Source organism: Mycetomoellerius zeteki, unplaced genomic scaffold (assembly GCF_001594055.1).
Source record: "Mycetomoellerius zeteki isolate Tzet28-1 unplaced genomic scaffold, Tzet1.0 scaffold735, whole genome shotgun sequence".
NCBI lineage: Eukaryota > Metazoa > Arthropoda > Insecta > Hymenoptera > Formicidae > Mycetomoellerius > Mycetomoellerius zeteki.
In genome coordinates, this window is record NW_017257759.1 from 657,219 (window position 1) to 682,553 (window position 25,335).

General features: G+C 29.4%; 2 protein-coding genes across 4 annotated transcripts in view; one reads left to right on the forward strand and one right to left on the reverse strand.

Moving 5' to 3' along the window:
• Positions 1 to 780: 780 nt before the first annotated feature.
• On the forward strand, positions 781 to 15,708 carry mtg (mind the gap). Of its 2 annotated transcripts, XM_018458589.1 has the most exons (8): positions 781 to 1,029; positions 8,437 to 8,571; positions 10,717 to 10,835; positions 12,208 to 12,633; positions 13,775 to 14,026; positions 14,304 to 14,623; positions 15,054 to 15,234; positions 15,354 to 15,708. In XM_018458589.1, the coding sequence occupies exons 1-8, from the start codon at positions 990 to 992 to the stop codon at positions 15,612 to 15,614; spliced, it is 1,734 nt and encodes a 577-aa protein (XP_018314091.1). In that variant the 5' UTR covers positions 781 to 989; the 3' UTR covers positions 15,615 to 15,708. The 2 variants fall into 2 exon arrangements, with proteins under 2 accessions (XP_018314091.1, XP_018314092.1); XM_018458590.1 differs by lacking the exon at positions 8,437 to 8,571.
• A 262-nt stretch (positions 15,709 to 15,970) lies between these two features.
• Positions 15,971 to 25,335, reverse strand: part of LOC108729473 (thrombospondin type-1 domain-containing protein 4) — a 21,858-nt gene continuing 12,493 nt past the window's right edge. For both annotated transcript variants that reach the window (XM_018458618.1, XM_018458617.1), the window contains 11 exons: positions 21,216 to 21,382; positions 20,510 to 20,606; positions 20,210 to 20,249; positions 19,519 to 19,643; positions 19,298 to 19,427; positions 18,692 to 18,944; positions 18,120 to 18,320; positions 17,728 to 17,889; positions 17,275 to 17,451; positions 16,959 to 17,175; positions 15,971 to 16,490 (listed from right to left, as the gene is read on the reverse strand). In XM_018458618.1, coding sequence (XP_018314120.1) covers positions 16,354 to 16,490; positions 16,959 to 17,175; positions 17,275 to 17,451; positions 17,728 to 17,889; positions 18,120 to 18,320; positions 18,692 to 18,944; positions 19,298 to 19,427; positions 19,519 to 19,643; positions 20,210 to 20,249; positions 20,510 to 20,606; positions 21,216 to 21,382 — 1,706 coding nt within the window. In that variant the 3' untranslated portion in view covers positions 15,971 to 16,353. The remainder of the gene's footprint in view (positions 16,491 to 16,958; positions 17,176 to 17,274; positions 17,452 to 17,727; positions 17,890 to 18,119; positions 18,321 to 18,691; positions 18,945 to 19,297; positions 19,428 to 19,518; positions 19,644 to 20,209; positions 20,250 to 20,509; positions 20,607 to 21,215; positions 21,383 to 25,335) is intronic.

Consider the following 25,335-nt stretch of genomic DNA (forward strand, 5'->3'; position numbering starts at 1 on the left):
GGTATTTTAAAATTATATATATAATATTTTTAAATACACTAATATTATACTTAAAAAAAAGATATAATTAAATAATGAGTAAAATGAAAAAATAGAGAGAAAGGAAAAGCAAATAACATAAAAAGTGAACTCCCGGGAAAAAATGTTTCATATATAATTATACAAAATTTTATATATAATTATATATAAAATTGATATATTTATATACAATTATATATAATTATAATTATAATATAACATAATATATACATATATATGTATAACATTTTTTTCCAGGCTATTAAGAAAAATTTATCCTTTTATTTGTTAATATCTTATGTCATAAAGAGAATAGTTAAATTTAAATACTAAATAGTTTCTCGTATTAATACTAAAATGCTATTCAATTCTTTTAAATATCGCAATATATACTCTGAATGTCATTTTGTACACCATAATAAAAAAAATTATTCAAAATCAATTTATGTTAAAAATAAATTAACAAATAAAAAATGAATATTAGAGTCATAGATTAATTCTTAGAGTAATCAGTTACATATATGCTTTAGAACTACAAACTTAAAAAAAAATCTTCATGTTCAGAAAATGTATATATTAATGATACGAAATCAATCTTAAAACATCGTATTGGATGGGATGTTCTCCTTCTACGGAAGGGGATCATAGAATGTAAAGTCCCAGGACTTGGTCGGCCCTGGACGTCAGATGAAGTCTGAAAGTGCCCCGCGTGCTTGCCTTTGTCGAACATGTCCATATACTATTAGTATCCGCGAGATCGAGTAGCTTGCCGCACGTTTTTCATCGGTGACTGTCGATCATTTACAGCAAGATTTCAATCAGCCTGTAAGCAAGTTTCCTCCGTGAAGTCTTTACGCTTTCTAGCGCTTATTTCTGTCTCTCGATTCTGACGATCCTCAGGATCGTCTCGTGGGAATCGACGATTCTTTGAGATTCTTAGAATAGTGATAATTAAAACTGGATCGACGAAAATGAAGATCGCCACTACATTATTCCTTTTCGTGGTCGTCGGTAAGTATTGGATTGAAACAAAAGTTCGTAGCGCTACGCACTTCAAAATTCAAGCAGCAATAACTTCGTTAACAATAAATTAACTTTAAATTTAAGATAATAATTTAAAGTTTAAAATCTCTACTTTCTAAACATCACTATATCTTTAAAGTTTGTAGAAATTTGGTAATTGTAATATGTAGAAAATTGCGAACTGAACAAAATTACTTTCTCTTGCAAAAATTTTCAATTTTCTAATGTGAAAACTTAATTTTCTTTACAAAATCGTTTTTTGAAAATGTTTCTAAGATTTTTTATTACTGAATCATCGCGGATTAATAAAAGGAGTATTTTAATTTTAATTGCTCACAACTTTGTTAAAGATTGCCACAATTTAAAGAACAGATTTTTTAAAGCTGAAAGTTTGCTCTATCGAATGATATAATTGTCAAATTTTTTTAAAAATATTTTTTAAAGCGTGTGTAAGCATGACACAAATAAAGTTAGCGCTACGAGCTTTTATTCCAACCCAAAATTTATTTATTCTTTGAAAAATAATGGAAATAACGTAGCTAATGGTTTATTTTTTTCGTTTGTTTCGTAAAAAATATATACTTATACTCTCACTTTTATGGAAAATAGATCTAAGGAAGAGTAATATTTATCAAATTACTAGTGCGTTTTAAGAATCGATTTTAGCTATGCAAATTTATTTTCTCGTTTTCACATTGAAACAGTTAAATTAATGTATTATGATTTAACTGAATTTTAAATTAATTTTAAATTTAATATTTAAATATTTATTAAGATAAATGTCACAAAAAACCATTCAGCTACGCTACTTCTTTCGTATAAGATGCTTAAATGCAGAACTGACACTGTCAATGTGCAAGTGTGCATCCGGTTACTTTATTATTCTTGCTACATTGATATCTTCAATTAATTGTTATTTTTATTTCAGTTTTAGGGAACATTTGTATTTATCGAGCAAATTGTGCATTAATTAAATTAATCAAAATAATTTATATATTATATCAAATAAATCCAGAGCTTGAGATACATACCTATACCATCAATATTGCAATATAAGAATTAATTCTGAAGTTATAATAGAATAATGAAATGCATTAATCGTTCGATGCATACAAATGTAAATCTTTATTAAATACTTTATTTATTTTGTCAACATCGGCTTTCAAATTTTCCTATACACAATCGTGTTTTAATAAAATTCTATACTATGATTAATTATATTAATCCTTTGTTAATCAGAAAATTTTTAACCAAACTTTATATAATTTGCTTTATAATTTAAAAAAAATTATCGCAAAATATACTAAATTATTAAAAATTTATTAATATTACTAAAATGATTGGCATTGATTATCATTTATTGTTTATTGATATTATTAGAGATGAACTTGAATATTTATTTAACGCAGACTTATTCAGACTTGTTATGAAGTTTAAATCAACGATTTGCAGTAAAGTCGAATTTGAAAGCCGATCGCAAAAACCGTCGGCGTTTTTACATGGGCGATTTCAATTAGTTGGGCCTCTCTCTCATTTTTATTACGCCTTGTATGAATTGCATAATTTTATTCTGTGCTATCGATTTCAATGTCTGTAAATTATTCTTAACTTGACTGCACTTGTCACGCTGTAAATTGATCAATTAATCAGCGTATTTCTTCCTTATTATACTAATAGTCTTGTTTTCCTCTAGCAAAGAAATTCCTCCCTCCCTAAAGTGCATCTGACTGTATATATGGGTATTTGTGTGACGTTACATTTTAAGCAGACATTATATGTTCCGCGGAAAATTCACAGCATACTACTTAGATACGTGAATTGTGCAAAAATATAATTTTTCGTAATTTCACGCTACTGTTTGTAATGATCTGAGCGTGACTGCGATGGTTACGCATTGTGAAAAGCAGCCAGACTTCTTACGGGTCGATGCTGTAGTACATTGCACTCGACACATCATTATGTGTCATGATGCGTCAGAATCAGTGAAAATCTCTTAAAGATTTTAACCTAAGATTTTTACATAAAAATTTTTTATATTTTTGCAAAAACGTAGTAATCAAAATTATCTCTCTAAAGAGAAATAAATAAAAATCTTTTATATATATATATAGAAAATATATAAATACCTAATATATTTTTTATGATAAATAGTCCTAGTACATTTGTACTTCATAATATCTTTACAACAAATAAACGTGTATAAAATAAGCATGTAAAATAGTTCAGTATGTAAAAAAGGGTATTTTTATATATGTGTCAAAGACATAATAATATTCTTTTTGTTAATATTACACGTAATATTGCAAATTATTTATCCATTTTGTATAGCAGAAAGGAAGTTATTGAAACTAGTCGGTGTACATATCGTATATCTAATGTATGTGTACATAATGTGTAAATAAAAATGATGAAACAGTATGATTAGCTATGACTCTCGCTACGTTAACTAATTTATTCTTTTATGTATACATTGCTCAAATATAGGCTTAATAACACTTTGAAAAAATAAAGTCTGTTTTGTAGCTCATTATTTGATTTACTAAAATAAACATATAATATTTAGAATAAGATGTATGTATATAAATATAGGAACAAAATATTTGATCTAAAAGATTACAAAATTTATTAATTCGTTTCTATTATTTTTGTTTCCGATTGTTATATGGACACACATGATTTTATTTTCTTTTTATTATTATTGTTAAAATGTGTCGAAGAATTAAAATAATTTTATCTTCAATAATACTTTTTTTTAATAATTAAGGAAGCATTTAAATATTACATTATTTGATTTCCCGATGATATCATCGTAAGATTAAAAGTGTTTCGAAATAGATTCATATAACAAAACATTTCTTACGCGATACGTTGCGCGCAATAGTAGCATACATAACGTGTAGGCGATCAAAAATTACCGCATTGAGAAAAGTATTGCCATTGATTTGTTCAGTGATGCAGGATAGAAAGTACGCAAAGATTGGATACACGCGCCACGAAATGTAGAGTAGAAAAATAGAGCAGGCTGTCGACGAAAGTACGTAATTTCGATCGCTAGATGATTGTCATCGAAAGTGATCTAGGAGAAAGGGATTGAAGTCGACTTCGCTTCTTCAACTATAATTATGTATTATTTTTACAAAAGTGAAGAAGAAGAGAAAGAGATACGAGTATTTGCTGAAGTTTCTGTAAAAGATGCAGCATGCAGATCTTTTTTTATACATGCTATAAACTTAATATATCAATGGAAATGACGCGTAATTAAAGATGTGTGATAACTTTCTCCGCGATTATCAGAAAAATGACTTTCGTACTTATGTCTGCAATATTATGCATTGAAGTGTAACTATAAGTTTTCCAGGCTTAGAATTTGGCGTTAAAGTGAAGTGTGTTTTTTCGGTGGTTAAGTTAAATTGAGGTCAGTTACTCCTGTATTGACTAACTTCTTAACTAGTCGCTGGGCCGTGTGTTTAGAAATACTGTGCTAGTACTGAAAATCTATAATGTACGTAATATGGATCATAAATTTTTCAATACTGGCGGTGTATCGGAACACGGCCTTTTACTAGGCTGCAAATACGCTGATAATAGAAATGCAATTAGATTTATTTAATCTGTTCAATTTTTATTTATTAAAGTACGTCATACATGTGACTTTAAAAGTACAAAACATTATTTGTCTTAAAATATCGAGATTATATATAATTGTAAGTATTATTTATATGTGGATAATAATATTTATTTATTATATGTGTGAAATCTATTTCTTCAAACTCAATAAAGCGGTACGTGACATGAAAACAGGAGAATGTACCGTTTTAAATGACTTTAAAATGACGACGTGCCCGCGTTGAAAAATTTATAGGTTGCCCTGAAGAATGACCGGTTGCTTTTGCCAATAATCCTTTTACCGAGATACGCGGGATGCGTATTTGGGGAATCAGGCCAACCTGTTTACGTAAATGTCATCTGTGCGCATACTTTCTATTTAGTTACGTCCAACAATACTATTTCTGTTAAGTTGACGTCAGTCATTTAATAAATTCATAATTGATAGATAAAATTTTTTTTTCAGATTTTATTATTTCAAATCGGATACTTTATATAAAAATATTTTGTACCCGATAATCTGTAATAACAATATTTATAACTAATTTTAGATTGATAAATTATTTTATGTACCGTTATAATAATAAACATAATGATAAGATATGAAGAATACGTTCCGGAGAGTAAAATGTGATCTACTTTCCTTCATTGAACGATTTTACTTTGATTGATCATGGTTAATGATTTAATGGATGTACAATTTAATGGATCGTTAAATGTTTATTTTAGTATCAACAATTGTTAACTGCAAGAGGAGAGATTGGCGTAAGTTTCTAAATGTCACATCGATATTTTCTTCTTTTTCTCTAGAATTGAGATTTTATTATAGTGCAAAATAAGATAATAGAGTAATATTATCGAAGTGGCCGGGCAGTCAAGGTGAAGGCCAGTCTTAGAAAAGTATTACACGGTTTCGCCTGTATACGATTGTTATGTCGTTCGACGATGAGAATCCCGGTTAAGTGAAGAAAAGTGAATTTCGCCATCGTTAGCAGAAATATATATAATAACTCTTGAGAATCATATCGTGACTTGATTACATCAGGTATCCCTCAAAAGCGAAAAAATGAAAGTATGTGCAAGATTTGTATCGCCAAATATCATCGTTCCCATTTTAGCGATTTACTACAAATAATCTAATTAAAAAATAGATTTCTTTGATATACAATCAATTTTGCTGAAATATTATTTATTTTTATTGCAAGATAAATAATGTATCTTGTTGATATTTTTTTATCAAACCTACTATAATTATGTTAAAATTGAATTAGCATGTATATAACAATATTTTATTTTTTGTATCATATCGGTGGACATAAATACAAATTAATAAACCTATATGTGCGTTCAATTGCGAATGTCATTTTGAATATAACTAATGATCGGATAGCATCTAATTTATCACAAATCATGGTGAAATTTCGCAGCTTTGATTTCTTTTGCTTTTCACTATCATGAATGACACACACGCAACGTGTCATTACAAGTAATGTTCTAAAATATGGGTTTACATCCGTTTATCGGACTGGAACGTAAAATTTCTTTTCAAAGATAATTTCTCACATTACGAAACGCTACTCGTTTCGTCGACTTTCGTGCGTCACAGTACAGTACGCGATTGTATAATAAATTCGAAGTAAAACCACAGTATCAAATGAAGTTCCGGATTCCCTTAGCTGTATTTATATATAATAAGGAAATTCATCAACAGACTACGAAATTATTAATCCATGTTAATTATCAATTTCATTTGTATGCGTTATAACAATTTGTGTACTCTTCAACGTTTTGATAATTTCTTTCAAAAAGTTTGGTTATTTCCCATCCGATTGTTTCTAATTAAAAAAAAAAAAGATCTTAACTATCAATTTTCTCCAGTCTGCGAACAACATTTCTTGAAGAGCGAGAATTATTATTTTTACAATGTTCTTTGTCAATGTTCTTGTCTCACAATTAAATAATTATTTGATGACGAAAATTTTTTTGTTTCTGGTGAATGAACGTAATGAAAAAACGTTATACTGACTTTGGTATTGAAGTCGGAAATGATTTATAAATGATCGCGATTAATACTTATATTTAAACAACGGTAAAAGTATCAGTCGAAATTTGAGAAAGATTTTCACAATTTTGAAAAAATATTAGAAAGAAAAATATTATTGAAAAATATTAGAAAGAAAGCAATTTTGCACATTGAAACCATGTAACACATGGTGTCTGATCAATGCCAGTATGTTTAGTCAGGTTTCAAGTGGGTCACTAGGCTGTGGCCCAATGGCACGCCTTCGACTTGGTAAATATTCCTTAAACAAATTCCGAAAATACCTTTCACGAAGTTCAGAATGATCATTCTGCAAACATTCCAATTCTTATAAAACCTACTTATTTTCGATATGCGCGGATTATTTTAATACATATAATTGAATGATAATATATAATCGATGCATTATTGTACGGTCATTCTATAATTATCATTACAATAAGCGTAGATAGACAAGAAATATATATCTTAATGAGAAGTTAATTATGTTCGAAGTTTGTAGTGCATGATATCGTCATTACAAATTCTGTTAATAGAAAGGAATGTATGTTTATATTATTGAAAATAGAAAACTGCTGCTATAAAGTAAAGGTCGTTTTGATGAATAATTTAATGACATTTTGTCTACAGTCGTTTATTGTCCCCAATGTCTAAACAAAGAGAAAACACGTAGACATAAATCACTATTACTTTTTTTTGTCGTAGTAGTTATGGTTCGCGACAAGGCTATTTCTCTTTAAAATAATGTTCGAGAAACGAGGTAAAGAAAGTAAATATTTTCATAAAGTTACTTTCATTTATACAGCAGAATTCATATTTTTATATCACTAAATATAAATGATTAATAAATATAAATAATTGTTTGAACAATTAAAAAATATTTCAACAAGGAATTGGCAGTTTATAACACAATAAAAGTATATTGAATATTATTTTATTATTCGCATATATAGCATTAATTTATTAATTTAGTATAAATTTATTAGAAATAACTTTACATACATACATATATACGCATAATATAACATTCTAGAATCTAGAAAAAATTATGTAATGAAGATAGCTGATTAAAGTTTCTTATTGGACACATTTTTTAAGGATTACTATTAATATCTTAGTATTAATCTCTTTTTAATTTATTTATTTAGTCGCAAACGCTTTTTTACTTAAAAGTATGTTTTTTAAAAACATAACGTTAACAGACGATGAAGAATCAATAGCACAGAATATGCAAATTATTTATAAATAAGTGCCCTTATTCAGTATTCGTTTTTAACAAACAATTTTTTAAATATTATTTTTTCTTATTATTTGATATATCAAAGTAAAAATACATTTATATACGTTTAAATGTAATATCATTATTTTATTACAATAATTAGTGACAATATAGTAACTATTTTTAATGAACATTTCTTTTATACTCGCGTGCGCGCGCGCGCGCAGTGTTCGTAATTTATTTTATATTAACGAATGTAAATTCTTTTTTTATCTTTTGCTTAATTTATAAATAATTAACATAAGTTACAAATTAAAATAAAAATTTGATAACTGAAAATGTATGTAAATGCATGTAAGAGCTTGATAGGCATCATTAATATAACATGCAGCTTAAGACAATTGATACTTCAAGACTCATGAAACTATTCATCTTGGAGCATAATGAATCGTGCAGATCGTCATTTCGGATTCGATGCATGGATCAGAAAAATGATCCATGGCTTTGTTTCTTCCGGTTCTGCTTGCAGGATGTACGTGGCGAGAGGCACTAGGCACGTGTGTGTTTCAATCGGACTTCGGTTTTGTTCTAAACTGCGCTTTCAAAAAGTCCGGTCTCTTCCGGGTCAGAAATCTCGGAGGTGTAAAGGGTTACGTCGGCCTGGGTGAGTTGAATATGGGAGAGGACACGATCGTCAATTCAATTCAATACAATTCAATAATCATGTTTACTGATAGATCAGTCTTCGATCTGCTTCCGTCGACTAATTTCACATTGGAGATTGTATAAAGAAATCAAACGATCTTGAGAAGATATAATTATCGTATAACCGATTCAATCGAACAAATCTTGTCTAATCCGAGTATTAAATTTGTGTTAATGAAGTTAACAAAAACTCTTTAAATAATGAACCATTTCCAAGGATACTTAATCTATTAAGAAAAAATTAAATTTAATTATAAAAAAATATCGTTTTTTAATTATAAAATCTATTATGTTATGGAGATAAATTATAAATATAGTGAATTATTTTATGAGATATTTTACATTTGATACATTTTTCCGATTGCTGTTTTTTTCAAATAAAAAACAAATTGCATTCTTTTAATATATTGCGTAAATTGTTTAATCAATTCACTTAATGAGAGTTTTGAATTGTCAATAGATCGTTCTGTTTACAAAAACTGCAATAAAAATTTCTCAAGAACGAATTAAGATTCACATCACTTGAGAATGAATTAAATAAACGTTTATATGTAAAACGAACTTTACTCAGAAATACTCTCATCGTTCATATTGTAAAACGTTCTCTATGCATAGTACAATAAATGCAAATGTATCCAGTGATTGCTAAATTATACGTGATTTGCTTTAACCATTTCTTTTTGTCAATAGTTCAAGAATTATGTTTCTACAGATTTATGTTTATACATATTTATTGGTTGCATACATTCTCTTTAAACAAATGAGAAATGTGGCGACTTGAGTGTTACGAAATTTTAGCCCATGCACTATTTGCGTGTGTGCTAATAGACACGTTTGCGGTGTCATTGCCGGAAAATGCATCCAATTGCGTGCGATTATTACATAAAGTTTCTTTTGGAAAGGATGTGACGAATACATTTAAGTAATATAATAATTGTGATGTCATAACTTGTCAGCAAGTCAAAGCAATTATTAAATCGAATATCTACAATCTTATTTACAATTTTTTACTTTCTATATTTATTACTTTTTGTATTATTTGATCTAAAAAAAATTCAGTTTTGCTTCATCATTTTTGTATTAATTTGTTCCGTTAATTATCGAAGACACCTTACGATTTAATTCTTTATCGTGTAATTAATTTAAATTAATTTAATCTTAATAAATTACTCGCTAAGAGAATACTGACGAATAAATTAACACTACTTTAATATCGCAAATTGCAACAGAGTTATTATTAACAGGATTATTACGAAATAAATATGATTTATATATGTAGATATAATACGTAATAGCTTAACCTGCGAACGCAACTTGTCACAGTGGATGCTACCCTTCGACCGATGTCGTGGTTTCACGTTTCTAAAGACGCACTGACATATCGATGATGATTTATTCATCGCCTTGACCTGGTCAGTTGACTAAATATTCATCATACATCTTCGTAAAAGATCTTTTCACGACAGATAATTTTTATTTAATTTATGCAACTGAGGATCAAATGTCGACAATAAAAATGAGCAGTTATAAGCGTTAAAATGATGCAACTTCTTTTTGCACAATATCTTCCGAGTTCAGAAGCCGTTAATTTACTAGTGTTTCATTTGAGTAATTATATGTATATATGCTAGTGTTGGTTGACATAGATTGTATCGTGGCGTAAATGAAGATATAATAATAGAGAGATTTCAAAAGAGAGAACCTACAGTTTATAACATACAAATTTCAATATAACAAAAATAAATACGTTGTAGAACAAATTTATAAAACTCTGCCAAATTATATAAACATAATTGTACTTAAATATAATCATAAAAATAAAATAATAGAAAAGGAAATTGGTGTATTAAAAATAGTTTTGAAAAATCTGCGATTTCTATACATATATTGACTGACTACTTGTATATCTATGCTTTATTATACGCGGCTCTATTCTCTTAACACACATTTAGCAAGCTTTCTACAATAATGCTGTCTTCTCCTCTTTGTAAATAAAATAAATCGTTGTCTATTGCTCTTTCTTCTCACAATATTATTTTAAGTTTTCCAGTTTGCACATCATGCCTCTAATTAATAAAATTAATTCAATTTTGCTTGGTTACAGGATTTTCCATTGGAGACGAACTAGGCTTTGGCCAATCACTCTCCAACTTGGAAAGTGGAAAAAGAAGGAGCGTTCAAGCGAACAAAATTAATGGAGTTGCGTTTACTCCTTTGAATGCTGTAAGTAAAAAATTCTAAAGGAATTCAGTTTATGCTCGTTTAATTGTGTAAGATATTCAGAATGCCAAAATATACCAATTATACATAATCATAATGTATGTTATATATGTATACATACATATGTGCATATATATATGTGTATATATTACTTGTATATGTATATAGTATCTATACAACAAAATATGTGATCGTTCAAGTAAATTGAATGGGATGACGATTTTACTTTCGCTTATCATTTATTTCGCATTTACTTGTTGTATTTTCTACTTTCCTTTCTGCCCCGAAGCTCTCTGTACCAGCATTAACCATAACACGATCGCTTACGTTATACTTTCGGACTGAACATCCTGTATGGTGATAAATGCATCTGAATATAAACGGTAACCACTCCAATCGACTCTCATGGAAAGTCCAATGCAGACGAGGATCAGCGTGAAAGCGTTCACTCGATCGTTATTCATACTGGCGATATCCCCTCTGGAAATCCACTTTGACCATTCTACAGTGTACAATCTAATTGCATCTGCTCAGGATGCAGCCTCTTGATCTCGCCTAGCGGTATACGTAACGATCAATGATAATCATAGGATTACCCAGATAAAGTTCAAGTACCCTAATAGTAATATATTCTACAATACCGTTACTAACTTTTCATTTCGTAGCCGCTTTGTCAAAGAAAAGATCATCTATTCACATAGTGCATCCATTACTTCACAGCTGACATTTCGCTTAGAGAAATTTTAATCTTTATAGCAAAATTTTAATCATTATATGGATGCAATCTAATTAAAAATTTTATAATCAAATACAATAATTAAAATTTTGAAATAAATTATGTAAGAATGTAAGAATGTACTACGTTTACTACGTTTACTACCGTAAACTTACGGTTTACATTAACTTTGTGATTGTACGCAAAATATAATATTTACTGGTTAGATCCACTTTTACTGATTGTGTTTAACGTAAAGAGGATTATTGAAGTGACTGTGATATATTGATGCTTTGTTCACCTCGAGAGAAATATGTAGGTCAGGAATCGAATAAGATGGATAGGTTTTTTTATCTTCGCTTCAAGAAAATCTAAATTACACGAACTGCCCATATCGGCCTTGCCACAACTGGTGCGTGAATGTCGCTCCGGCGGCATTCACATCACATACACCACGATTGTATGAAGTATAAGTTTAGACTACAATTTTATTGACATTTCTTCAGGCAACGTACGAATGAATGTGCAACTTTCTACAAAGTGCAGTTTATATTTCAAAGCTTTAAATAGATTTAGCGTTTATAAAAATTAGGCTTAAAAGATGATATAAAAAAATTCTTTTCTTACTTTATACTGAACACATACTTATCACTTTTTTAGGCAAGCAATCGGGATGACATTCGTGCAGGATCGGTAAATAACCGTCAAGTAGTACCGCCCTTCAAGCCGTTGCCTATCGGAACAGTCAGACCGATGACTCAGCAACCTGAACGTCAAAAACTTATAGTAAACGCAACAGCTCTTAAAACGGCACCCATGACACCAGCGATGCAGCAAGAAATACTGCGCCAGCATCACCAACGAATTCACCAAGAAAATAAGATGAAACAGCAGCAGAGAATACAACAGGAGGCGTTAGCGGTACAGATATTAAAACAACAACGTCTGCAACAGCAGGAAGCTATGCGGCAACAACAAATGCAGCAACAAAAGATGCAGCAACAACAGAAACAACAGCAACAGCAAATGCTCGCACAACGACAGCAGATTATGGCGGTAGAAAACAAGAAGGATCAACTGGTTATGGTGATCAATTTTAGTTTAATCTCAATGTATTTAATATTTTGTTCTAATGTCAATTCAATTAATATTTTAAAATCTTTGAACAATAATCCAAATAGAAAAATATCTGGGAAAAACCGATCAAAAACTAGCTAGTTTCTATTCTTTTTAGTTTACTGGACAGTAATTATTTTAGTAATTGTAAGTTGAGTAATTGGCCAAGAAATCTTAGTTAGATAAAGCTTGCTTAGATCAAAAGAAATCCTTAAATAGATTTGTTCGCATTGCTTGTATTTTTGGCACTCAGAATCTTTGCGTCTCTCTTTTTAACACCAGAATGTATATTTATCTTGTTTCAAGTGCAAACATTTTTATAGATTTTAAACAACAGCAAATCTATAAATAATATAATGGCCAGTTTTTATTTAGTAACACTTGAAATATCCTAATTATCATTTTTTTGTTACAAAAAAAGTAAATCGAGTCAGATCAAACGAAACGTTTAAAATTATGGAATTCAAAAAATATCTAATAATATTTTATAAAAATGTATAGTAATAAGGAAAGATCAAACAATTGGAAAAATCAAAGGACAATTCATTATTTTTTAATCAAACTTTTTAAGGATATTTTTTATCATTCAATATTTTAATTTACAATATTACTATTTTCGAACATCTGGTGAATGTTAATGGATAATATAATAATAATCTGACATTGTTATAGAATATTATTATTAATAAGATTTAAGACTTTAATACTATTATAAAAGCAGTTAAAAATAAATACAGTTTTATAACTCGTTTTACGCGATAAATTTTGTTTTTGGCCAATTAGAAATTTGCTAGAAACTGGTTAATACTTACTAGATTTTCTATCTAGTTACTATCTAAACAAGCATCGCCCTTACTGACCAGATTACTACACCAACTTGCCAATAATAACCAAATTTTCTAGTCAGTTCTAATTTTTTCTGATTTGTTTTCTACTTAGGAATCCGCTATTATATCAAACATATGTACATATTTTTAGCTATATAGTTTTGATTATTCTAATAAAAAAACTCTGAGAATTAATATTATGCTTGATTAAATTTTAGTAATAATATGTAGCACTTTGTATTTGTTCGTCTCTATAATTTAAATAATTTTTCGGTTCTCCACAGCCACAAATAATAGCGGTGGCGGGAGCGATGCCGAAACTACCTATCATCGCCTCAATTCCACCAGTTGGTATGGTCGGAGCCGAGGCTCTTCCATCATCAAAAGCAACGGCTAATTCAATATCGTCAAATGCTGGCTTGCCACCTTTCATCGCGATGCCACAATCATCAACAAAACTCACGAACAGAATCAGTAGTAGTGGCTCTCTGCTACAGGACTCGGATAACGAAGTATCAAAAGATGATTTCACACAGGTATAACTGTATTTAATAACAATAATTTTATTAAAACTCTATATTATAAATATAATATATTATTTAATATTCTTATCTTATTTATTATTATTATAGTTATTGCAGCAGTTATTGAAATAAACTACGACAATTTTAAATTATGTATATTTTGTCGAAAACTTTGACTCTTATACGTAACTCAATAAAAAATGTTGTAATATATTTTAATAAGTCAGACGTGTAGAGACATATGTACTTGAAGATTATGAGTTTAAATATTATTACTATTTTTGTACAGCTACCTTTGCCGACCGACGAGATGGCTGCTTCAGTGAACGAAATGACGCTGCTCTCATTGCAACCTCTTTCTGCAACTGATACTAGCCTTCAACAAAACGAGAAACGACAATCTGTACAACTACCCAGCAGTTTACCTTCTTTGGCCCCCATCCAAGGGATGGAAACCTCGTTGAAGGCTCTCGCAGAAGCAAGTAATATTACTTTAGAAGCTTTGGAAGCAGCAATTATTCTGAGACAGCAACAGCTTCTTAAAAAACAACAAGGACTCACTAGTACTCCCAGTACTACCACAATATCCACACTTCCACCTCTTAAAAGGTAAATTATTTCTAATTAACACTTCCAATTTTCTTATTTAATAAATCCTTTAAGCAAGAATGTAATTAATTTGAAAAAAGTACAGGCTTTTATTTAATAAAAAATAAAACATGTTTTGTGTAGAAAGTACACGGAATGAACGATTTTGCTGGAAAAACAAAAATTTTTTGAACACAGATCTGAAAATAATTTTGTTGGACCATCAAAATAACTTTATTGAAAATTCAAACTGGTTATTAGAATGTCAAAATTTTGTGCAGCTTGATCACGATATTTTTTAAATTTCAAATATAATTATTTTGACAGTCCAACAAAATTATTTTCAAATCTATCCAACAAAATTTTAGATCTTTCAACAAAATCGTTTCTTTGCATAAAAGACAATTGTATACGGTCATTGACAAGAAAAGTTCAACTTTTCTATTTACAGTAAATACAGCTCCGGAGTTACCAAAGTGATGAATGCGCCGCGGGAATACTATCCCGTTGGATACGACAAGAACTTCGACGATAATTTCGCAAGTCGCGTCGATCTGCCGGATACGAGCTTCTATTGTGGCGATCAAAAACATTTCCCGGGTCTTTATGCCGACGAAGACTTGGGATGTATGGTGAGGCTTTTAAAAACTGCATTACATTAAAGCAATCTTAAAAAAGAATTTAATTAATTTTATTTAATACTCATTTCCGCTGTTTCGAAAATTCTTGAAATCGATTTTTGTGTGATTAGGTTTTCCACGTTTGCGCACTAACAGACGATGGTCTAATCATGAAGAGTTTCCTGTGTCCAGAATCAACGTTGTTCGATCAAACGATTCTAAAGTGCAACTGGTGGTTCTATGTAGACTGTAAATCTTCAAAGAACTTGTACGACAGTAATATACCCATCAGCAAGAGCTACCAGCTGATGAAAGCCTTAGCGTTCTTCTCAGCGTACAAAAATCACGATAACAGTACAAACAACGCAGAGGAAAGCGAAGATAATTCTTGAATCAGTAGCAGATTAATCAAAAATTTATAAAATTAATCAAAGATTTATAAGCTCAATATTCAATATCTGGAAATCGTCTTGTTTCCATGATATGATGTCTCATCTAGTTTAAAAAACTTTTTTATTTGTATATATATATATATAATATAATTTATTTTGTTAATAGAAAATGTAGTAAATAGGTTTACATTTTAGAGAGAATGTAAATAGTACACGTTCCTCGTTCATTGTTGAATAATAATATGCAGTATGTTTTTGCATAAAATTTTTTGCACTAAATCAAAGTGTTGCAATAAAAGAGAAGCAGAGAAATAAAAGGTAAGATAAGTGAATAACAAGGTATTGAAAAAGCGTAATATTTATTAATGCTTAATATATATATTTATGGTTATTCGAGAACAGTGCGGATTTAATTGCTGCGTCAGATCATTACAACAAACCGGCAATTGCACAATAACCGCAATACGCGATCTCAGTCTCTTCTGTTTCTTTATCAAATATCTTGTTTATATAAAGTTATTGACGAAATCATGAATTTCATATTAAATTGCTCTGCAGCATGCATATCTACATCTCTATACATAAAAAACGTACAAAAGTTTCATCTATCAATTATTAAAAATTATTTGTACCAATAGGCGACAAAAATAGAATTTTAATTGGCGATATATACTAACAGGAAACTAAAGGCAGTTTTTGTATTAGAAAGTCATAATGAGCATGATTGTCGGGGGGATTTCTATTCAAAATCCTGCTTGCCTCGAGAACACGATAGACAGCAAGACTCTTTATAAAACTGATAAGAGCATAGCCGCGCTTGCGTGACTAAATTGCAGTTAACCATTTTGTCTTTGCAAACTGGACTGTCTTCGACACCTAAAATAAATAAAATGTTCATATATATGATACATAAAAATACTATTTTATACATAATTTGTTAGATGAAGGATTACTCTTTTACAAAAAGAATACGTTTTATGGAATCTCTAAAAATTTAAATAGATATATAAAATTATATAGATATACTGAAATTAATTTCGTTAGACCATCGAAATAATTATGTACAAAACTCAAGCATGATGAGCAATGCTGCAAAATGTTTTAACATTTTAGCAACCAGTTTAAGCATCCTACATAATTATTTTAATGGTATATAACAAAGTTATCTCTTTAGATCAGCATTTATATATACATATATATACATATATGTATGTAGCTAAATTTTTAGATATTCAGCGAAACGTTATTTCCATATACAGACTTTACAGAGAAATTTTAAAATATTAATAAACCGTATAATATTTACTAAATTTTCGATATTTTAAATTTAAAAATTCGCTTAACCATTCGTTATCTCAGGATCGTCCTGAACTTGAAGAACCTTGTGAGAATTTTCAGGCGCGTGTAAATCGTCTCTGCAAGGATAATCGTTGCATATCCTTCGAGATATTGGTCGATCCTCCTCTCGGCAGTGAAGTTGATATGATTCAGGTAATTGACCATCTGAATTCAGACATCGGATTTCGCGTTTCTGAATACCTTTACCGCAAGATCGCGAACACTGCGGATCAATTTTTGGAAGTAAGTACAATTTATTAAGTTCTATGTAGCCTTTAAGATTTTAATTTTAAGATTTTAGTATAATAAAATAAATATTTACCGGCGTCCAATCTGATGTAAACCAATCAGAAGTGCAGGTATGTTCTCTGCATGATTTTCTACTCTCCGGTTTGTTCACAGGACAATTCATGTCTAAGACAACACGTAGAGAGCCTCGAAGAGTTGTGACACATACAACATCTCTAACTTGCTCACCTACATCGCAACTTGAAGAACACTATAAAAATATAAAATTATTTTCGACACTTATTAATAATTTAAATAAAAATATTTTTATATTGAAATAATTATATACGTAGTAGAGCAAATATAATTATAAATATCCTTTTAAATTCTCATATTATAATATTAATAGTACATAACATATGTAATGTATACACACATATCAATACATAAACCTATAATCTTTGTGATATTATTTTCTACTTTAATATTTAAAATTTTAATAAATTTTTATAGACTTTTTATATAGAAAATTATATTTAAGCTTGACCTCCGTCCACGGTCCTATGAACCATTGACCGCTGCAAGTTCTGTTACTCGAACAATCTCTGGAAGTCTCAGGTCGACTCGATTCATTGCAATGTTCTTCGTTAGAGCTTGTTTCGCAAAGAACTCTCCTAGTTTGGACACCAGTTCCACATTCTGCCGAACACTAAAGTCGATAATTATAAATTGTTGATAAAATTAATATAAAAATTTCTTAATTTTCATAATTTTAAATATAATATTTTAGATACTATAATAACTTGAAAATTGTGATTATTATATTTTTTGTCAGTGCTTTCATTAATAAATTATTATTATAAAAAGAAATAAGTTAATTATATGATCATTTTTATTAGAACGATTTTTTTCTTGAGTTTGCAAGTGGTAAAGGCTTACCAGGTCAGACCACTCAGTGAATAACCACTGAGGGCTCTGAAGCTTCGCAGAAACAACGTTTAGTGGCGTTGATTTCACCGGACATGATCCTGAGTCGCATGTTTCATATACCTCAGGTTTTTCTGAGAGATCACATGGAGCATCTTCAGTAGCACAAGTTACGACCCTCGTTTTTTTTCCCACGCCACAGGACACGGAACACTTTATAACAAATAAGAAATAAAAAATTACAATCGTTTAAATAATTATTGAAAATTGCAGTCATTGAAATATTTATATATTATATAATTGCTTATAATAGAAGAATTAAAAAGATTCTTTTTAGAAACTATTTTTTTACCGACGGAAAAAATCATTTAAAGATATTTAATTGATATCATTTGAAATGTTTTTGGTCAAAATTCATGATAATTAGAATGTTTTACCTAACATAGTATCACTCTGTGAAACTTACTAAATATCAAATTTTATATAACATATCGTACGTTTTATTTTTTTATTTCTCTTATATATAACAAATCAATATTAAATTGATTAATTTTGGGTATATGTGTCTGCGTGAACAAAATTACCTGAGACCAAACACCCACGGTCCATCGCGGAGTCAATAATTGAGGAGACGTCTGCGTCGACGTTTGCCTAATCTCCTCGCACGCTGGCATCTTGCACACTTCGCTTGTCGGAAGATTTCTCGGTTCTGTGCAGGCACCATCGGCAATTCTCATCGTTAACGACGTTTTTACTTCCTGTACACACTCGAGTTCCCGTGTACGAACCCCAATACCGCAAGAAGTAGAACAGTCACTCCATGGTCCGCCTCGCCACCTTTGAAAATATAGCTTTATTTTAAAAAAATATATAAATATATTATTTTAAAAATAAATAAGAAAAAGTGTTTTAAATTAATCAGATTTTTATTTAATTTAAATGTAATAAATTCTTTGAATAAAGGCTCATAAATATACAATAATAATTAATAAGGAGCATATAAACCTGCACTGGGTGTCAATGTGAAAAACGTTAGTTGTTTATAACGTCGATTTAATAATAATACATAATAATTATATTTGTTAGACTAAATGTAGTATTAAGTTAGATTAAATGTAATATAAATGTAGGTAACTATAATCGATATGAGAAACTTCTTACGTACGGAATATAAATTGAAATCAGATTACCTGGGAGGACATGGCATGGTATTACATCTGAGATGAATTTCGTGCAGTTTTTCTATCCCATGGCATCTTTTTTCCGGTACGGGCTGCTGCGAGTGCTCTTTGATACACACGTGTTTGAGTATTTGTACACCTTATGTAACATATAGAAACTCTTTGAACTCGTAAATCTCTACATAATTTATTATGAAACAAACTAATTATCAGTTATAATTCTCATTTACCTCCACCACATGATTTACTACACTCCCCGTGACCAATTGCTTTCCAGATGAATTTTCTTTTCCTATAACGTCGCGGTGAATACAGTGGCGATGTTACATTACTCATCGCTGGTCCATTCTCGAATCTAAAATTAGATTCTTTATGATTATTTAACTGCTAGATATGAAATTGTAAACATGATGTTTATCATTAAAAGGTAGATTATATCTGCACGGTAAAAAACATTGTGTATTTGTATTGGAAATGGTCGGCATACATTTTTATTAACCGTTTGTGTTGAATTTTTTAACATATTCGAGTGTTAATTTAACGTAATGTGATTATGTTATTGAAAGACTTTATGTTAAATTGATATTCAACATTTCTTAATGTCTAAATAGCATAATTTATGAGTAAGTAAATAAGTAACGTAAAAATAATGTGTTTTAAAACGTAAATTCTAAGATGAATGAATGGAATACGTGTTAATTTTAACATACAATAAATGTTAATTATACTAAAAAATACATACTTCCACAATTGGTTTACAAATTGTGTCAGCATTACCTTTTTTGGAATTATGTTTTTAACACAATATTTACTATTTTCTAAGTAGACTGTTTGATACATGTGTTATATTTGGCACAAATTATCCAACATTTTATTTCGGATAAATTAAATATACATTAATTTATAAAAAAAATTTCCTACCTTCTATTTTGTAAATTATGCTCAACGCCTTTATTGGAAACTATAATCAAACAATTTTTTATTTTTAATAACTTTTTACATGTTTAACATGCAATATTTATTACTTTAAATAAGTAACTTTATAACATCAATTTTTGTCTGTTTATAAAATCTTTTTAAGCAAAGTGAGTCTAAAAATTATATAAATAAAATAATACCTAAACGACAATTCTTTATCTGCTACAAGAAATATTTAAAAATCAATAAACTTGATATTTTGAATTATATTTTTCGAAATATACTGTTATAATGAAATAATACCTGCATTATGCGGGAAATGATTGCTTCTCGGTAAATTTGCATTTCCAGGAATCCGATATCGATAAACAATACCAGGATTTGGTTCCTGGTATAAAACCTATGTGTTGAAACAACAAAAATTAGATTATATTACTCTACATAAATCTTAATTATTTTTAATTAAAATCTATTTTAAAGTAATTTCTTAATTATTAAATTATTATTAGATGCTTTTGTAATTATTGAATTTTATTATAACTGAAAGTGAAAGCGTACGCAATTTAACATCATTAAACATAGAACCTATACAATTTATGACAATTGTTGCGGAAAATCAGCAGTGAAAGGGTTAAATGGAACTCGGTTGAACTCATTAAAGCCCACGATTGCTAGCATGTAACAATTGCTATTCTAAGCCCCCATTGTTACGGTTGCGTTATAGCAATACCCGTAATTTGGTTGAAGGATACAAAATATTTCATAAGATATGGAACATAGAACATAATATTTGGGTATTTTTTATATAAAAAAGCATCACTTTTATAAACTTCATTGTATGCAAATAATTGTCATACGTATAAAAATATGCATTTGCAATTAATTATTTGTATATATGTTTATTATAATATATAGTGAAATTACAATTAGCAATAAATGTTGATTTTCTTTGTATAAACAACATGCATAAAATTATATAATTTAGATTAACGTCTATTATATTACTTACCATGATGTCTATGGGTTCCTGTAATGGACCTGCGGCAGAAAAGCTTTCCAAATTCTGAGGACTTTGACGACGGTAAACGAATGTAGTTCCAGCTCCTTTATATTCGCCGGACCAATTGATAAAATTGTTCCCGTTTAATAAATAACTGCCATCTTGCAATTTAATTGCTGCAAATTTATTATTACATATTATTACATATTTCTTACAATTGTAATAAAATGATTATTTACATTTGTTTAAAAAAAAAGCCACCGTTATTAATTATCTTTGTAAAGTAACGAAGGAGCACACGTTCATTAATAAAAATGGAACAAAGAGCTAATATCAAGTTCTGTTTTAAATTGGGCAAACCAACTGTACACACATTTTCGCGTTACTGCATCATTTCCATGAACTTGTTGTAACATTAAGTGTGTTTCCGATACCGTTTTGCTCAATTTAAAACAGAACTTGATATTAGCTCTTTGTTCTATTTTTATTAACGAACGTGTGCTCCTTCATTACTAGTCTATGCTTGAACATAGCCGCGCGTCCGTTAAGAGCAGGCGTGCAACATGCTGAAATGTGTTTCTATTATAGATTCGCTAAACTATAACAAGTACGATGCCGCAACTTGCTGATGCTAAACTATAACAAGTACGATGCCGTAACTTGCTGCATGCGTTTACAAACTGAATAAGAATATTCATCGAATTTTATTATCCACGCTGTGTATATCAGAAACATATTGGTCTAATTAAACATGAAAGAAAATTATGATGACCGCGTTTATTTGCGAGTGAACTACTTATTCTTATACATAGAGCGACGATGCTCTTCGACACGTCGATTGACATGGATCACGCTAAAGCTGGCAATCATGATCGTTTAAACGAGACATGGGCGCACAATAATAGTTGTTTATGAGCTAGTTTACGGTCGCGCGCGATTTATGTAATCCACGTGACACGGGCCGGTGCATCTAATTTAGCGAGCGATTCCCGTTCCATTTACAACCTTGCAAAAGATTAGATTACATTACGTTACAAAGGTATTCCGCAAGAACCAAGTGCATTAAAAGTGACAGAAATGCATTCTGCAGAGGAGAGGAATTTATCTTCTAATTTTTAAATTAATCTGTAACTAATAATTTGCGCCGTTTTAAACGCGCTGACTCTCATTGTCACCTGTTTTATGTTATTTTTGTTTGTATTTTAAAGTTTAAGAGTTCATTTTAATTATTATTGCTATCTAAACTTTCATTTGAAAAGTAGAGATTTCAACCTTCAAAATGCTTTTTCGATTTATTTTCTGCGACGATTTTTCACCAAATTATGGTGTTCTGAATATTGCGCAATTTTGAGTATGTTCGAAAGTGTTCCCTATTTTTTGTTGAGTAGTGTATATCAAGTTGTAACTACTATTCTGTCACATACTAATATTTGGTGCAGAAAGTGTTTGTACAAGCAGAGAAAAAATGAGTAGTGTAACTCAAAAAATTGTAAGTCCATTTGTATTTTGTAATTTTACTTGGACTTGCAACGTTTTAAAATTTTAATAACTTTAACATGATATTTTTAAAAATTAAAATTACGTAATTATAAATTTTTTTAGAGACTGATTGCTCAATCTTTTTGTCATTTTTTGTTTATTTATGTTTTTATATTCTTTGAATTCTTAAAGATTAGATGGATTTAATTTCACGAGAAACAATTTCTTATTGATTTCTTTCGAGCCATTCATCTTTACAGATTAAGTGTGGATAATGGGAAGCATGATCATGTCGGAGATAATGAAAGTTCCGACAGTATTGTTAATGATCGCAACTAATCACACTGCTAGCGATTCATTTGCTTATCGATGACGCCATCGTTGCATAGGTACACTGATTACGATCTGTTATTCGCATCCTGCGAAAGGTAATCATTATATTGCTTCTAGCTAGCGATGAATGAATTCGAAAGGCATTGCAGACGACACAATGATGATTACCTTCACATGTAAACGAGACTCAATTTCTAATCAAATTTCAAATAGTATATCACCATCAAACTTGTTAAAAAATAACGTTACGTTCTAAATATTACTTTAAATATTGCTTTAAAATTATTTACTTTTGTAAACATTTCGAAAATCTTGTTACATATATTCAATTATATTTTCTTGTTTCTGTTGTTACTCACTTAAAAAAGTGATCTTGCAGTTATATACAGCCAAAATTATCTAAGTACAAAAAATAGCTAAAATAGATAAATTTCTAGCAAGTACTACGATATGTATTGTATCTAATCATATAGGTGACAGAGATAGAATTTAGATTTGTGCTATAAATTCTATGCGTATAATACAGAATTTTCTATCAGAAACAAAAAACTATAATTCTAGTTGGAGCAGCAAAATATTTTTTTGCGTGCTATTTTTCTTTTAATGACTTTCATTTTTTATTACTAATTTAATATTATATATTATTAGTTTTTATTTAATAATTATAATTTTTTAAATCTTTTGATTTAAAAAAATGCTAAAATATATATCTTCTAAATTAATTAAAGAAAAGAATGGTTTGCAATTAATTACGTGCCATTGCAGATATTTTGCAGTTTTCAATGTAATATTCTATTAATATCATAATTTAATATTTTTTAAATGTAATTTCCAATATAAGACATTCTTTAATGCAACAATCTTTAAAGAACGCGTTATTCTTCAAAAAAGAAAAAATCAATTGGTTTTCATAAATTCAACAGTCATAAATCATAACTATTAATCATGAAATTTTTAATACATCTTGTTTTATAATAGGAAATTACTATTCTTAGGCCTGGTTTTTCATTATCTGATTAACTTGTGGTTAGACTTAACCTGATGCTTTATCCAATGAGCTTCATCTATGATGATGTCATGGATGAAGCCCATTGAGAGAAACATCAGGTTACGCTTAACCATATGTTAATCAGATGAAAAATCGGACCTTATAAATAAAAAAAAACTGTGATGTTTGATGCACATAACTATAATCAGATGATTAAACAGACGTCGCTGTTTTAATAATTGGAATTGGTTGGAATAATAACGATTGGTTTCCAATAAATCTTAAATTTTTTGTAACTTTTGCTATTTGATGTAAACGTTATACAAGCCGTAATAAAATAATATCATGTAGTTTTATTGAAATAAATAACGTTTTTATTCTCTTAAATCACGCCATTTTTTATCTCACAGACAGAATGCCTGCCGTAAATTAATTTGCAATGTAATCATTTGCGGGTTGACAATGATCTTAATCGTCGGATGCGGCCACTATTTAACGACCACGCTGTATAACGAATTACCGTAAACTGCATAAACAGTGAGAAATCATGGAAGGTGGAAATGCATTCCTCGCAACCGGTTGCCTGTGATTTCCACGAAATCCAAAGCAATAACACTGAATTATTCCTGGCGCCAATCGTGCAATTAATGTTAGCATTGATAGTATCTAAACGCCAGCAAAAAGAATCGTTAATCACGTCCTGATCATGTAACGTCCAATTTACATTGCAAAATACACAAAGTTGCATATATGCATCGACATCAATTTATATCTTGTAATAAAGTAATTATTGTCAGCTTCCGTTGTATATCTTTTGTATATAATAAAAATTTTATACGTTTTACAATGTTACGGCTTTAGAAAATAGAGGCATTAGAATACATTAAATAACCATAATCATTACAAATATAATATTTGGCTCCAAAATATAAAATAGGGGAAAGTTGTCGAATGCGTACCATTTAATCTATTTTTTATTATATTTTCTATTTGGCTGTTTTATATGCAAATGAACATTAGAAATTGTAGCTTGAGGTTTTGGACGCTTATTATTACATGTTTAACTTTCCACCAATAACAAATAAATTTGTTATAAATCTTCTTGTAACATGCTGCAAAAGGTACGATTTAGGCAATCGGTCGCCTAAATTGTACCTATAGGTATTTTTTATCATATTTCTTTGAAAGTATTGAATTTATGAATGAAAACAATTAAAAATATAAGATTAATAAAAGAAGTCATTAATTAATACCTAATTTTAATAATTTATTGAAGAAAATCAAATATTTTATAATTATTAAATAACAATAATAACAAAATAAATTACA

Excerpts from the sequence above, each read along its gene's own strand:
- mtg (XM_018458589.1), top strand. The coding sequence starts at position 990 with ATGAAGATCGCCACTACATTATTCCTTTTCGTGGTCGTCG. Across the intron at positions 14,027-14,303 it reads CAAAAGATGATTTCACACAG|CTACCTTTGCCGACCGACGA; the intron begins GTATAACTGTAT and ends ATTTTTGTACAG. Across the intron at positions 14,624-15,053 it reads ACACTTCCACCTCTTAAAAG|TAAATACAGCTCCGGAGTTA; the intron begins GTAAATTATTTC and ends TTCTATTTACAG.